This window comes from Prionailurus viverrinus, chromosome D4 (genome assembly GCF_022837055.1).
Source record: "Prionailurus viverrinus isolate Anna chromosome D4, UM_Priviv_1.0, whole genome shotgun sequence".
Lineage (NCBI taxonomy): Eukaryota > Metazoa > Chordata > Mammalia > Carnivora > Felidae > Prionailurus > Prionailurus viverrinus.
Genome location: NC_062573.1, coordinates 10,538,476 through 10,552,052, shown reverse-complemented (window position 1 = coordinate 10,552,052; position 13,577 = coordinate 10,538,476). Strand labels below are relative to the sequence as shown.

The window sequence follows — 13,577 nt, the reverse complement described above, 5'->3', positions numbered from 1 at the left end:
GTGTTTTCAGTCAGTTTCACAAAAGTGAATTTCTTCACAAGATTTCACAAGAGTTGACGTTGCTACGTGCTGAATTGTATTCCCCTCAAAATCCATGGTGAAGTTCTCCAGTCCCTCAGAACGTGACTGTGTTTTGAGACTGAAGCTTTAAAAAGGTAATTAAGGTAAAATGAAGTCATATAGATGGACCCTAATCCAAAATGACTGATGTCCTTTTAAGAAGGGGAAATTGGGACACAGACACACACACACACACACACACACACACACACACACACAGACACACACACACACACACACACACACACACACACACACACAGGGAAGAGCAAGTGAAGGCAGCCACCTGTATGCCGAGGAGAGAGCCTGAAGAGCCGTCATCCCTGCCCACACCTCCATCTCAGACTTCCAGGCTCCAGAACTTCATGAGGAAATAAACATCTGCCCTTGAAGCCCCCCACCCCCACCCCAGTGTGTGGTAATTTGTCACGGTAGCCCTAGGAAATGAATACATACAGTGAGTTTCCTGTACTAAAACGAAACTGGAAAGCCATGTCCTAGATTGTTGCGCAGGCTGTTTGACCAGTTTGATTGCTTTCCTAAGTTCACTAACCAGGAGGTCAGATGACTTCCCCTGATCAAAGTCAGCTTCCTCTTGCTGTTACTTGGACCACTGATCTGCAGACATTTTCTTCTTCTTCTAACTTCCCCTCCTGTGACTGGGGACATAAATATTAGAGAAACAAAAGCCCAGAATGCTAAGGTTGCCTTTCTCACTTCCTCTTGCCTCGGAACGCAGCGTTGCTTTGAATACAGTCATTGTCCTAGGGCACTGAGCAGGGGAGAGAAAGCGGCGGAGGCCACACCAGCAGGCGGATACAGCGTGTCATGTTTCACCGAGCCATTTGTGGATACAGAAAATGCCAGAATGATGCCTCCTACCCGCCTGGCTGGGACTCTGATCCCAGCCATGGCCTTCCTCTCCTGCCTGAGACCTGAGAGCTGGGACCCTTGTGTGGAGGTACGTGGTTAGTGTCAGCTCATCTCCTATGAGATTTGTCTTGCTTCTGAAAAACTGCTCTCTGCCCAGAACTTCCCACTGTGGATCCCCTGCTAGTTGCCGAATTTCATTTGCAAAAAAGAGTCAAATTACCTTAAGGACTTGAGAAGGCACAGGGACCAAACAATTCATGGTTCCATGGCACCAACAGGTAGCCCATGGGTCATGTCCCATTCAGGACTTTAAGTGCTAATGGGGGCTTTAGGTCAGATCTGCTTAAAATCACTGTTCTTTGACTTCTGGGCTGTGTGATCTTGAAGAAGTTATTAAACCTCTCTGAAGCTAGTTTTCACATCTATGAAAGCATTATAATAATACCCGCTTAAACAGAGAGCTGTAAGAAGTCTGCTTCCTGTCATTTCCTTCTGCTAGTGGTCTGTACTCTCAGCTTCAAGCACTCACTTCACCCCTTTCAATCTCAGGAAGGAGTGTGTGAGTGTGTGTGTGTGGGGTGTGTGTGTGGGTGTGTGTGTGTGTGTGTGTTTTCTCTTAACAGGGAGAACTTTCTAAGTGGATTTCAGACTTGTGGATCTAGCCCTGGTTCCAAAGGATGAAAAGAAAGGAGTTTAGAAAAGAAAAGGGGAGAAAGAGAAATGAAGGCAAATGGAAAATGAGAAACAAAGATACAAGGGGTGGGGGAAGAAAGAACCATATAAAATGACAGCTAATGCAATGGCTTCTTTCTTTGTGAAATACCAACCGACTTTTGCATAATCTCATTCATGATGGATCTCTTTTGTCCCTCCCCACCCTGTGCATGGACTTTCACAAGTGCTTTGGGAGCCCATGGTAGGACCCAATAACCAAGAGAATGTCCTGGGATTTAATGTGTGACAGGGTCAGAAACTCAAGAAAAGCATAACCAGTGGTGTGCAGAGATTGAGGGCATGGCGGAAATACCATGGGGGAAATACATACCATATGTAACAAAGACAAATTTGTCATTTCAAAGTCTTCCCTTCCTCCAATTTCCTGCCCAGAGCCCTACTCCTTATCTCCTCTGTGTCCCTCCTGCTGTTAGGTTAATGGGGATGGTCCTCTAATCAAAGTCACCACTAGATAAAATCACACCTTCCCTTTTCCCACACCCCATATTCTCAGTCTCCAAAACCTGTCCAACCCTGCCTATCCCCTAAGTGCCACCCTAGGGCAGGTCCTCAGTTTTCCTGGCCTTGAGTCTTGGATAGTGACTGGTCTCGTGCCTCTGGAGTCCCCCACTCTAATTAACTCTGCACATTTTTGTTTGTTTATTTGTTGTTTTGCCTAAGTCTCAGTTCCAACAAATTGCCCTCTTAACAACTTGTGATAACTTTTGAGTGCTATTAGGACAGTTTGCTACCCCACGGCCTTTGCACTGGCTTCCTCTAGCTAGAATGCTTTGCTCCTAAATCAGTGCTGCCCAAAGGCAATATCATGTGGGTCACATCATCTTATTTAAACAATAAATGTAACCAACTAAATTTAGCCAAAGTTGTACTTAACTAAATTGTAGCTAACTAAGTTTAAAATGTAGCTTTAAAATTTCTGATAGCCACTTTGAAAAAATAAAAACTGATAAATCTGATTTTAATATTTTTATTTAACCCAATATATTCAAAATATTATTTGAAAATGTAATATATACTAAACTATTAATAAAATATTTCACAGCCTTTCTGTGGCACAGAGTGTTTGAGATTTAGTATGTATTTTACATTTAATATACCTCTCAATTTAGACTGTTTCTCATCCTCAATAGCCATGTGTAACTAGTGGCTACCATGATGGAAAGTGCAGTTTTAGTTATCATCATGACTTAATCCCTCACTTCATATTTCTGCTAAAATGTCACCTCCTCTTGGAAGTGTTCCTTGATCACCTCATGTAGAACTCCCTATGCCCCATATTTGCCTCTAATCTCTATGACGATTTACTTTTTATAGCACATCATTAAATACTTTTTGTGTATTTGTTCACTATTTTTCCGTTCTTTTAAAATGGAATCTGTAAGTGAAGGATAACATTGCTGATTTTATTTATCACTATATCCCAGCATTTTGTGCTGGTCTCAGTCTATCAATAACCAATGTTGGGTTGGACCAGCCCTTGTGGTTCTTTCGGATTGTAAGGTACCTTTCAGCAATAACCATCTGGAAACTTTGAAAAACTAAAAATTTATAACTTATAAGACCTGGAAATTATATAGCACATGTAGGGCCACACATGTGGCCTCAATATTGAGGGTAGAGAGAAAAACTGCTCAAGCATGTGGGGTTCTGTTTTACTGGGGTTGACAACGGGGCCTTAGGGTTTCCCTGGCTCCCTTCTTAGTGGTGAATTTAAAACATAACAGCAGGGAGTTAAAGGGAGGAGGTAGAGGGGGGAAAAAAAGAAGGCTCAGTGGGGGAAGAAGTCCTGGCTCTATCTAGTCATGTGGCTGGTGTTGTGTTTATCTTAGCCCTCTTCGAAGCTGATGCCTCCCCCAATTAAAGCTTAAACCAGACACCTGAATTACAAGAAATGCCTACTGTCAAAGCTTAGACTATACCCAGTACCTAGCACATAGAAATTGCTCAACTTACATATTTTAGATGATTAAAAATACTGCCACAGGGCTCTATCTTCCCCACTGGATTAGGATCCATTTCTCCCACTATGGACCAGCCGCTCTGAAACAGTTTCCATCCTTTTCTTGCTTACATTATTCTCTTCTTCTTTCTCTTTCCACATATCCAAATCTTGCTCATCCTTGAAGACCCACCTTGAAACCTTCTCATTCTCAGAGGCCTTCTATAATCCCTGGATCCAGAATTGACCTCTACCACTTATGTGCCAAAGGAACTATTTTGGGGAAAAGAAATTTCCAGGCCTGGTTTACGGTCCATTACACTAGTGTGAGTTGTGTTCCTATCTTAGCTCTTCCTCTAGATTGTAAGCTCCTTGAAGTCTGGAGCCATTTCACACTGGTCTTTGTACTGTCCGTAGCACTTAGATAAAATGGCTACAATTTGGATTAAAGCAAATCTTCATTCAATCAGGTATTCTCTCATTTAGTCAATAAATACTGAGTGAGCATTCACCATTTGCCAGGCACAACTGTGAGTGCTGGAGACATAGCAGAGGGCAAGAATATCAAAGCTTACAATGTAGTGAGGGTAATGAACAAGACACATGGTACAATCACATAGACAGTGTAATGTTAGATGGTGATACACCCTGAGAAGGCAGATGACAGAGCGTAAGGGAAGGATGCCTGGTACCATCCTCTATGAGACAGTATGGTCTGGGAAGCTCCTACAGGGGATAGCATTTCCAGAGACATGTCCATCGATGAAGTGAAGAGCTGCACATGTGACCTGTAAGACCTTATGCAGATTATTCCATCACTCTGACTTCTTCTTCTTTAAAAGGTTTATTTGAAGATTAAAGTATATAACATATAAGAAATAGGCCCACATATGGTAGGGGATTAATAATAACTAATAACAATAAATGTTAACATGTATTGATCATTTACACTGTAATAGGCTTTGGGATAATCTCTTCAAATACCTTATTTCATTTAATCCTTTTAACAGATTCTATTTTGGTTTGGTTTTAAACAGAAAACCAAAATTAGCTGGCTTAAGCAAGAAATTTTGTTGAATAAATCAGAGAATTCAGAAATTAAATGGGAAGTTAGAGAACAAGGCCTACAAAGAATTTGGGAAATATGCTGGAAACAAGCATAGGAACCAAGGGAGCATAAAGTACCTGGCCTTATTTGCTACGTTACACCACTGAAGTCCAAGCATCTGAAGGATTTTTCCCCATGTCTGTGTTACCTACTCAAAGGTCAATCAGCCAAAAGAGAGAATGCAACTGGCAAAAATTGAGTTATGACTATGAAGTCCAGGCACCTGAACTGATAGTCTCCTTGAGGCTGTATACAATTGTGGGGTACTTGGTGTAAAAAAGGTTTTGCCCCAAATCCCATGGAACACTGGGGTGAAACTCAGGGCTTCTGGACTCCAGAGCCTTAGCCTTTCAGCAGTTGATTCCCTTGCTTCTCCCTAAATGCTGCCATTGTGATAGCAGAGGTTAGAAAACAGGACATAGGAAGTTCTCTCCCCTTCCAAATCTAGAGTAAGAGATTTTATAAAGTGAGTGGATAAATGAATGCATGAATGAGTGGATGGATGGATGGATGGATGGATGGATGGATGGATGGATTGATGGATGAAAGATGGTTGGATGGCCCCAGTCCAGGAGGTCTCCATGGGTCTGGCCTAGGAGAAGGGTGTGGAGAGGGCAGTCCATTGAGGTGCATGTATTAAGACACTGTATCTAATATGTGATCATTGCAGGTGGTTCCTAACATTACTTACCAATGCATGGACCTGAATCTTCACAAAATCCCTGACAACATCCCCTCATCAACCAAGGACCTGGACATGAGCTTTAACCCCCTGAGAAATTTAGGCAGCCATAGTTTCTCCAACTTCCCAGAACTGCAGGTGCTGGATTTATCCAGGTAATGACTGAGATTTTACACACAGCACAAGGTGAAATGCTCATTGTTCTATCATTTCGTTCTTATGTCAGGAGTCTCCTCTTTATTCACTTAGTCATTCAACAGGTATCTTATTTGCTGTATAACTTTGGGCAAGCCCCTTCCTTTCTCCAGGTCTCAGTTGCCTCATCTGTGAAATGAGTACCTGGACAAGACAATTTCTAAGAACAGTTCTATCTTTCGATTTTAGGACAGGGGAGAAAACTGACTCAAACTCTTTCACCAGCAGATATTTATTGAGTACTATTTGCTATATAGTATAGAGTCTACTAGGAAATAAAAGTTTATTGATATATACAACTCCAGCTATTAAAGAGGGCATACACACTTGAATGAAGTAACATATTAAAATCCTGAGCATGATGTTAGGCCCATAGTAGGCATTCAATAAATGTTACTTGATTCTGATTTGGGATTTTTGAACCTGAGATAAGCATGGGAATACACACCAGTAAGTGATAAGCTATGTGCAAATTAGAGGCAAAATGTTGTGTCGTTCAAAAGAGAGGCCTTCTCTGCAGTGGGTAATCAAGACAGATTTCATGAACTGAGTAGGATTCAAAAAAATATCTAGAATATTGAAAGTGTGACAGAGATAGGGAAATAGGAAGATATAAGTAACCCAAGAAGAAAGATGACAAGATCAAAGAAAAATATCTGCTGTAAGAAAGAACAGTGACTAAGATTTTTCTTTTCTGATTCAGGGAAATGTAACATTTATTAGGGCAGGTGAAATTATTATCATTATTTTGGGGAGAGAATTGGATTCTAAAATCATTTTCATCATTAGGGCCTTACTTTAAAATATACTAGATAATGGATCATATTCTATATAAGAGTTTGGGGAAAATGCAGAAGCATTTATATATATGGCTATTTATTATAGAAACTTTTAATAAATTCTAAGACCATAGCATGAAAACCTTCTTTAGAGCAGATCTTTATATAGAAAGAAGAGGGGACACCTGATGTTTTTTACTCTAACTTGGACAGTGAAAGTGTATAACAAAGAGGGAATGGAGCGTTTTGAAAGGCAGTGGGGGTTGAGGAGAGAGCTCTGTGGGGCTCAGAAGACCTGAGCCAGATCTTCCTCCAACATTTACAGCCACATGGACTGAGGCATGTCACTTGATCTCCCTGAGTCTCAGTATTCTGATCTGTGAAACAGAAATGATGAAACTGACCACACAGGGCTAAATGTGATCGTGTATGTTAACATGCATATATATTAAAAACCTTATAAGGCAGACTTTGTAAGAATAAAAATATTACTATTGTTATAGCACTTCATTAGTTTCTGAATTTCATTTTTCTGAATAAGACTTTTTCAAGAACTATAATTAAGATAAACAGATCTCCCCTCCCCTTTTTTAAAGCAAGAAGTAGTTTCTCATCAGACCATGTGTTTTATAAGGAATACTTAAGGAACTTTTCTCAGAGGCCTTAACTATGTGCCTCAAGAGAGGCCAGCTCTCTCTCTCTCTCTTGATTACGGTTTAGGGCAAGGACAAACATAGTATTGTAGATATCCTTTCCCTTCTCATATCCCTTCACAATGTTCACATATAGTGATTCAACTAGTCCTCTAGGATGCTTTATAATAGACCAGGCACCCTGTTATTCTTATGGAAACCTATTGACACGTGTATTTGCTTTTTTGGACAAGGAAACTGAAGTACAGAGAGTTTAAGTAATCTATCTACATTCACTCTCTATGTTTTGCAGAGCTTGCTGCAGCAGAGATTCATAGTCACATCTCCTGCTTCCAAGTTAAATGTTCTCTTCATCTTAATGCTCTGTTTCTCTAAAGTGATGAGCCCCCTTTGATGAGACAGAGCAACAGCAAGACCTCTCCAGTCATCTGATGCACACAGCAATATACATAAGTTTATAGGTTACAACATCCTATAACTGAAAGTAACTTGAGAAATAATCAAGTTTAGCTGCCTCATTTAGAAAGGTGATAACTGAGGTCCGGAGAGGAAGTTTCCAAAATCATGTGATATGAGAGAGAGGACATCAAAGACACCAGAGCCAAGATATCTTGCCCACTTTTCCAGTATTCTTTCTATAGCACCTTCCACCTTCTATTGAATTACCAATCGATAACAAAAGCTTGGGCCAAAATGCTTTGATTACCCATGACCCACATGGAGGGGATAGGACAAGTGGAGAAATTGTTAACGTGATTCAGGTTGGACTAGGAAATAACTCACTTGCAAATTGTAACTGTCATGCACTTGTAGGACTGGCAGGTGTTTACCATTGACTTGCCATTCATTGGCTGGATAAGAACCTTGTCTGTAGGACACCTCTATGAACACTGTATACAGCATGGCTTCCATTTCTCTGGAGATAAAATTCAAAATCCTTTATCCAGTCTTGAAGCCTTTGCTTTGTATCCTCCTTTCTCCACAAGTTCGTCTCACACTCCTTCACTTCCCTCTCTGTACTCCAGACACAGAAGCAGTTTCTTATGGTTCCTCCATGTATCGTGGCTGTTGCCTACCTCAGACTCACTTCCTTTTCTTGGTAATCCTTACTCATCTTTCAGGTTTCAATTTAAGTGCTCTCATGGAAGCCTGCTCTGGTCCTCCCTGTCTAGGTACATTCCTTCCATATAAGGTTTCATAGTGTACTTTCCTTTTCTTCCATACAACTCACTCCCATCACCTGTTACTACTAACATTTACCTGTGATAACCACAACTTTCAAATATCTAGCTATCATACATGGAGAACTGTGCATAGACATTGAGGGTAACACAAATGTGTAATTTTTTATGTCTTTAAAATTGACATTGACCGGTTATTTAGCATGCCTAACAACTAACAGCTATCCATATCATCTGTGCCAATCTGATGGACAATCACAATTATGTATGGCAGGAAATAGCTAAAGTTAATCCAAGGTGGTTACATACTCCATCAGCCATACAGTCTTCACGTATCCCAATTATTGATCTTTAACTGACTTCTTTCTGATGGATGTGTTGCCTCTGCTTAGCACGTGTGCCTAGTGTGCTAAAAAGAGTTTGTCATTGTGTCCAGCGTAATAATACTGCATCTGTGGGTTTTCTTATTTGCTCGTGTCATGATCTGTCCTGCTTCATGTCTTTGTCGATGGCATAGATCATATGGCATGTCACATCTGTGTGAAGAGCTAGGTGACTGGGGTGGTTACTCCATTTTGAGTTTTGATTCAGCAGAAATATTATATAATCTGTATCTCTTTTCCCTGTAGGTGTGAAATTCAAATAATTGAAGATGATGCATATCAGGGCCTAAACCACCTCTCCACCTTGATATTGACAGGAAATCCTATCCAGAGGTTATTCCCAGGAGCTTTTTCTGGACTATCAAGTTTACAGACGCTGGTGGCTGTGGAGACAAATGTAGCATCTCTAGAGGACTTCCCCATTGGACATCTCAAAACGTTGAAGGAGCTTAATGTGGCTCACAATCTTATCCATTCCTTCAAATTACCTGAATATTTTTCTAACATGCCCAACCTTGAGTATTTGGATCTTTCCAATAACAAGATCCAAAATATTTATCCTAAAGACTTACAGGTTCTACATCAAAAGCCTCTACTCAACCTTTCTTTAGACTTGTCCCTCAACCCTTTAGACTTTATCCAACCAGGTGCCTTTAAAGAAGTTAAGCTCCGTGAACTGACTTTGAGAAGTAATTTTAATAGTACAGATGTAATGAAAGCTTCTATTCAAGGTCTGGCAGGTTTACAGATCCATCAGTTGGTTCTGGGAGAATTTAAAAATGAAAGGAACTTGGAAAGATTTGACAAATCTATCCTGGAGGGACTGTGCAATTTGATCATAGAAAAATTCCGGATAGCATACTTTGACAAGTTCTCAGAGGATGCTATTGACTCATTTAATTGTTTGGCAAACGTTTCTACCATTTCTCTGGTGCATCTGTATTTCAACGGGCTAAAACAGCTCCCTAAAAATCTCGGATGGCAACGGTTAGAATTGGTTAACTGTGAATTTGAACAATTTCCCACATGGAAGCTGGACTCTCTCAAGGAGCTTGTTTTCTCTGCCAACGAAGTTGGGAACACTTTTACTCAGGTTAAGTTGGAAAGCCTTGAGTTTCTAGATCTCAGTAGAAATGACTTTAGTTTCAAGAGTTGCTGTTCTGAGAGAGATTTGGGGACAACCAGACTGAAGCATTTAGATCTAAGCTTCAACAATATTATTACCATAAGTTCAAACTTCTTGGGCTTAGAACAGTTAGAATATCTAGACTTCCAGCATTCCAGTTTGAAACAGGTCAGTGATTTTTCAGTATTCCTACCCCTCAAAAACCTCCGTTACCTTGATATTTCTTACACTCACACCCAAGTTGCCTTCCATGGCATCTTCAATGGCTTGATCAGCCTCCAAATCTTAAAAATGGCTGGCAATTCTTTCCAGGACAACTTCCTTCCAAATATTTTCATGGAGCTGACTAACTTGACCATTCTAGACCTCTCTGATTGTCAGCTGGAACAGGTGTCCCAAGTGGCATTTAACTCACTCCCTAAACTTCAGTTGCTAAATATGAGTCACAACCACCTCTTATCATTGGATACACTTCCTTATGAACCTCTTCACTCCCTCCAGACTCTGGACTGCAGTTTTAATCGTATAGTGGCCTCTAAGGAGCAAGAACTATGGCATTTTCCAAGTAATCTATCTTCCTTAAATCTTACTCGGAATGATTTTGCCTGTGTTTGTGAACACCAGAGTTTCCTGCAGTGGGTCAAGGACCAGAGGCAGCTCTTGGTGGAAGTTGAACAGATGGTGTGTGCAAAACCTTTGGACATGCAGGGCATGCCCATGCTGAATTTTAGGAATGCTACCTGTCAGGTGAGAAAGACCATCATTACTGTGTCGGTTTTCACTGTACTCTTGGTTTCTCTGGTGGTGGTTCTGGTGTATAAGTTCTATTTCCACCTGATGCTTCTTGCTGGCTGTAAAAAGTATAGCAGAGGTGAAAGCACCTATGACGCCTTCGTTATCTACTCAAGCCAGGATGAAGATTGGGTGAGGAATGAATTGGTAAAGAACTTGGAGGAGGGGGTGCCCCCTTTTCAGCTCTGCCTTCACTACAGAGACTTTATTCCTGGTGTGGCCATCGCCGCCAACATCATCCAGGAAGGTTTCCATAAAAGCCGGAAGGTTATCGTCGTGGTGTCCCAGCACTTTATCCAGAGTCGATGGTGCATCTTTGAGTATGAGATTGCCCAGACTTGGCAGTTTCTGAGCAGCCGTGCCGGCATCATCTTCATCGTCCTGCAGAAGTTGGAGAAGTCCCTGCTGCGGCAGCAGGTGGAGCTGTATCGCCTTCTCAACAGGAACACCTACCTGGAGTGGGAGGACAGTGTCCTGGGGAGGCACATCTTCTGGAGACGACTCAGAAAAGCCTTGCTGGATGGTAAACCACGCAGTCCGGAAGGAATGGCAGATGCAGAAGGCAGCTAGCGTGGAAGAGTGACCTCTGCCTGAGGAGGAAACACTCCTGCAGTGCTTCTTGCCCAGCTTGACCCAGTATCTTCATTCACTAGATGAGAATTAAATGCTGTGACATACCTGACGCTGTGCCAAGGGCAGATGATTCAGTGGTGCCCGAGGAACCCAGGACTGCTGACCTCATGGGGTTTACAGTGCAGGGGGAGTAAGTACTGTGCTAAATTACAGAATCTCCAGGTGGATGTTTCAACCAAATCAGCTAAGGAGTCCATGGCAGGGAAAGTCAACTCAACACTTACCCCATCAAACTGAATTAGACCTAAGACCCTGGGCCCTAGTGAAATCAGAAGAAGGTATAGTTCTTCACCTGAGTCTTCTGAATGGAAACTACCTCATGTTTTACATTTTAGCCAGCTTAAATTTAACTGAATGAGGTCTTTACTCACTTTTCCCTTTTCTATTGAATGCAATTTAAATTCCACTTGATAACTCAGAAGGCTCCTGATTGAGACCACCTCCCCTCCAATTTCAACCTGTTTCCTTACATAGGCTAAAGTCTGTAACTAATTCCGAAGGAAATCTGAGTAATACATATCCACAAACATCCTGGTCTTTCTTTTGTATGTTCTAAATATTAACTAACTGTGCCTGATATATTTTTGTTTCTATAAATCTACTTCTCATTTTTCATTTCTTCTCTATAAACTCTTACCATAAATAAGGCTTTTAGAGACATGCTAGAAATTTCCATATTTAAGCACTATCATTCAAGAAAATATGTGAAATTCACTCCATCACTTTGTCGCTTGATGTCACTCTAAAGTTATTAACTACTACGTTATGACTGTCATGAAGGAAGCATTACAATGATTTTGTTTAAAGTGGCACTTTTTGTAAGAGAGAGGGACAAGTCCAAATTCCTGGTCTTATAAAGTGCAATTCAGGCTAAGGGCAGGCCAAGAAATGGGATGGCCGCAGGAGGTCATTTTTTGATGGTCCTAGAAACATATGGCTGATACAGTTGAGGTGACCACATGATGAGAGCTGCAGCAGTCTCTTCCACAGCAGATGAATATTGCCTGACAGGACATTGATGCCTTCAGGGATTGTGAAATAGTTTAAGGTGGGGAGCATACAATGTGGCTTCCTGTTGGGTATCACTCTGTGACCACATTTAGGAAGGAGTGGATGTTATGACTGAGAAAATAATGTCACTGAGGGTAAAGTGGGTCATGTTGAGGAGAATTCTTCGAAGAGCACACACTTATCTTCCCCAGAATGGTACATTCAAAGGCAGATCAGTGAAGACACTTGGAAAATATACTTGTCAAAACTGAAAACATGGCCACACCCAAGAGTGTGCTTGTGACGGAGTGTTTCAGAGTGCATTTTCATTGCAATATAGTGGGAGGTGTTGCACACAGCTGGGTGTGCTTCTGAGTCTTACGTGGTAGTGAAAGTGGATAGTGGATCTATGTATTTGTGCATGTCTCTAAGTATTACTGTCTGTGTGTGGATGCAAGAGTTTGTGTGTGTGTCTGTGTGATTATGTCTGTATGGAACAGTGTGATTATATTGCAAGGGGAATATGTGATTGATGTGAATGTCTACAGCTGTTGCTTTATTATTTTTATTATTTTTTAACGTTTATTTATTTATTTTGAGACAGAGAGCAAGCGGGGGAGGATGAGAGAGAGAGAATCCCAAGCAAGTTCCATGCTGTCAGTGCAGAGTCCGATGTGGGTCTCCATCTCAGGAACTGTGAAATTGTGACCTGAGCTGATATCAAGAGTCGGATGCTTAACCGACTGAAACATTCAGGTGCCCCTACAGCTGTCTGAGATAGGTTCTCTACTCTTGTGTTTGTATGTGATTACTTATATACAAATGTCTACATTAGATTCTGAGTATGCCTGAAGGCATGTGTTTTCTGCACGTGTCCACGCTATAGTGAGTGTGTGTTTTGCACATGTGTGTTAGTTCAAGCAAACATACAAGACTCCAAGGAGGAAAATCAAAATGTAACTAGAGTGTTTCTTGCATACAAGGCTGATGCTGGCCTTCTTCCCATCAGCCTCCTCTCCCAGATGGGAATTCAGAAAATTGCAGGTGAGGTACACCAGAAAGGAAAGAAATGATACAATGGAAATGTAAGGGGAGGAAAGAACAAAGTCAGGCCTAGGGCAAATTCTTTGCAGCTATTTAAGTCCTCTGGATTGAAAAGACATGAAGAGTGGAATAGAGAGAAAGTAATACTAATTGGAATGCCTTAAATTTGTGTAATACCTTACAACTTGGAATATAGTCACACGATTAGGACCACATATAAATTTCTTATCATTGAGGTGAGGTAGCAGGTTAAGAATTAAGAATTTTACTGACATTAAACCTGAAGTTAAAGGAAGTAAATTTATTGTCAATAGGCCACAGTGTAAATGAACGGCAGGACCTGGACTTGGGCCTCCAGCCTCCGCAGGGCAGCTCAGTTTTCTACTACACCCCACTGCTTCATG

At 41.2% G+C, this 13,577-nt stretch overlaps 1 protein-coding gene across 2 annotated transcripts; it reads left to right on the top strand.

The window, feature by feature from the left end:
* The first annotated feature begins 629 nt into the window (after positions 1-629).
* TLR4 (toll like receptor 4) lies at positions 630-11,668 on the top strand. Of its 2 annotated transcripts, XM_047830405.1 has the most exons (3): positions 630-1,021; positions 5,386-5,552; positions 8,835-11,668. In XM_047830405.1, exons 1-3 carry the CDS (start codon positions 929-931, stop codon positions 11,074-11,076), a joined length of 2,502 nt encoding a protein of 833 aa, XP_047686361.1. In that variant the 5' UTR covers positions 630-928; the 3' UTR covers positions 11,077-11,668. The 2 variants fall into 2 exon arrangements, with proteins under 2 accessions (XP_047686361.1, XP_047686362.1); XM_047830406.1 differs by lacking the exon at positions 5,386-5,552.
* Positions 11,669-13,577: the final 1,909 nt, after the last annotated feature.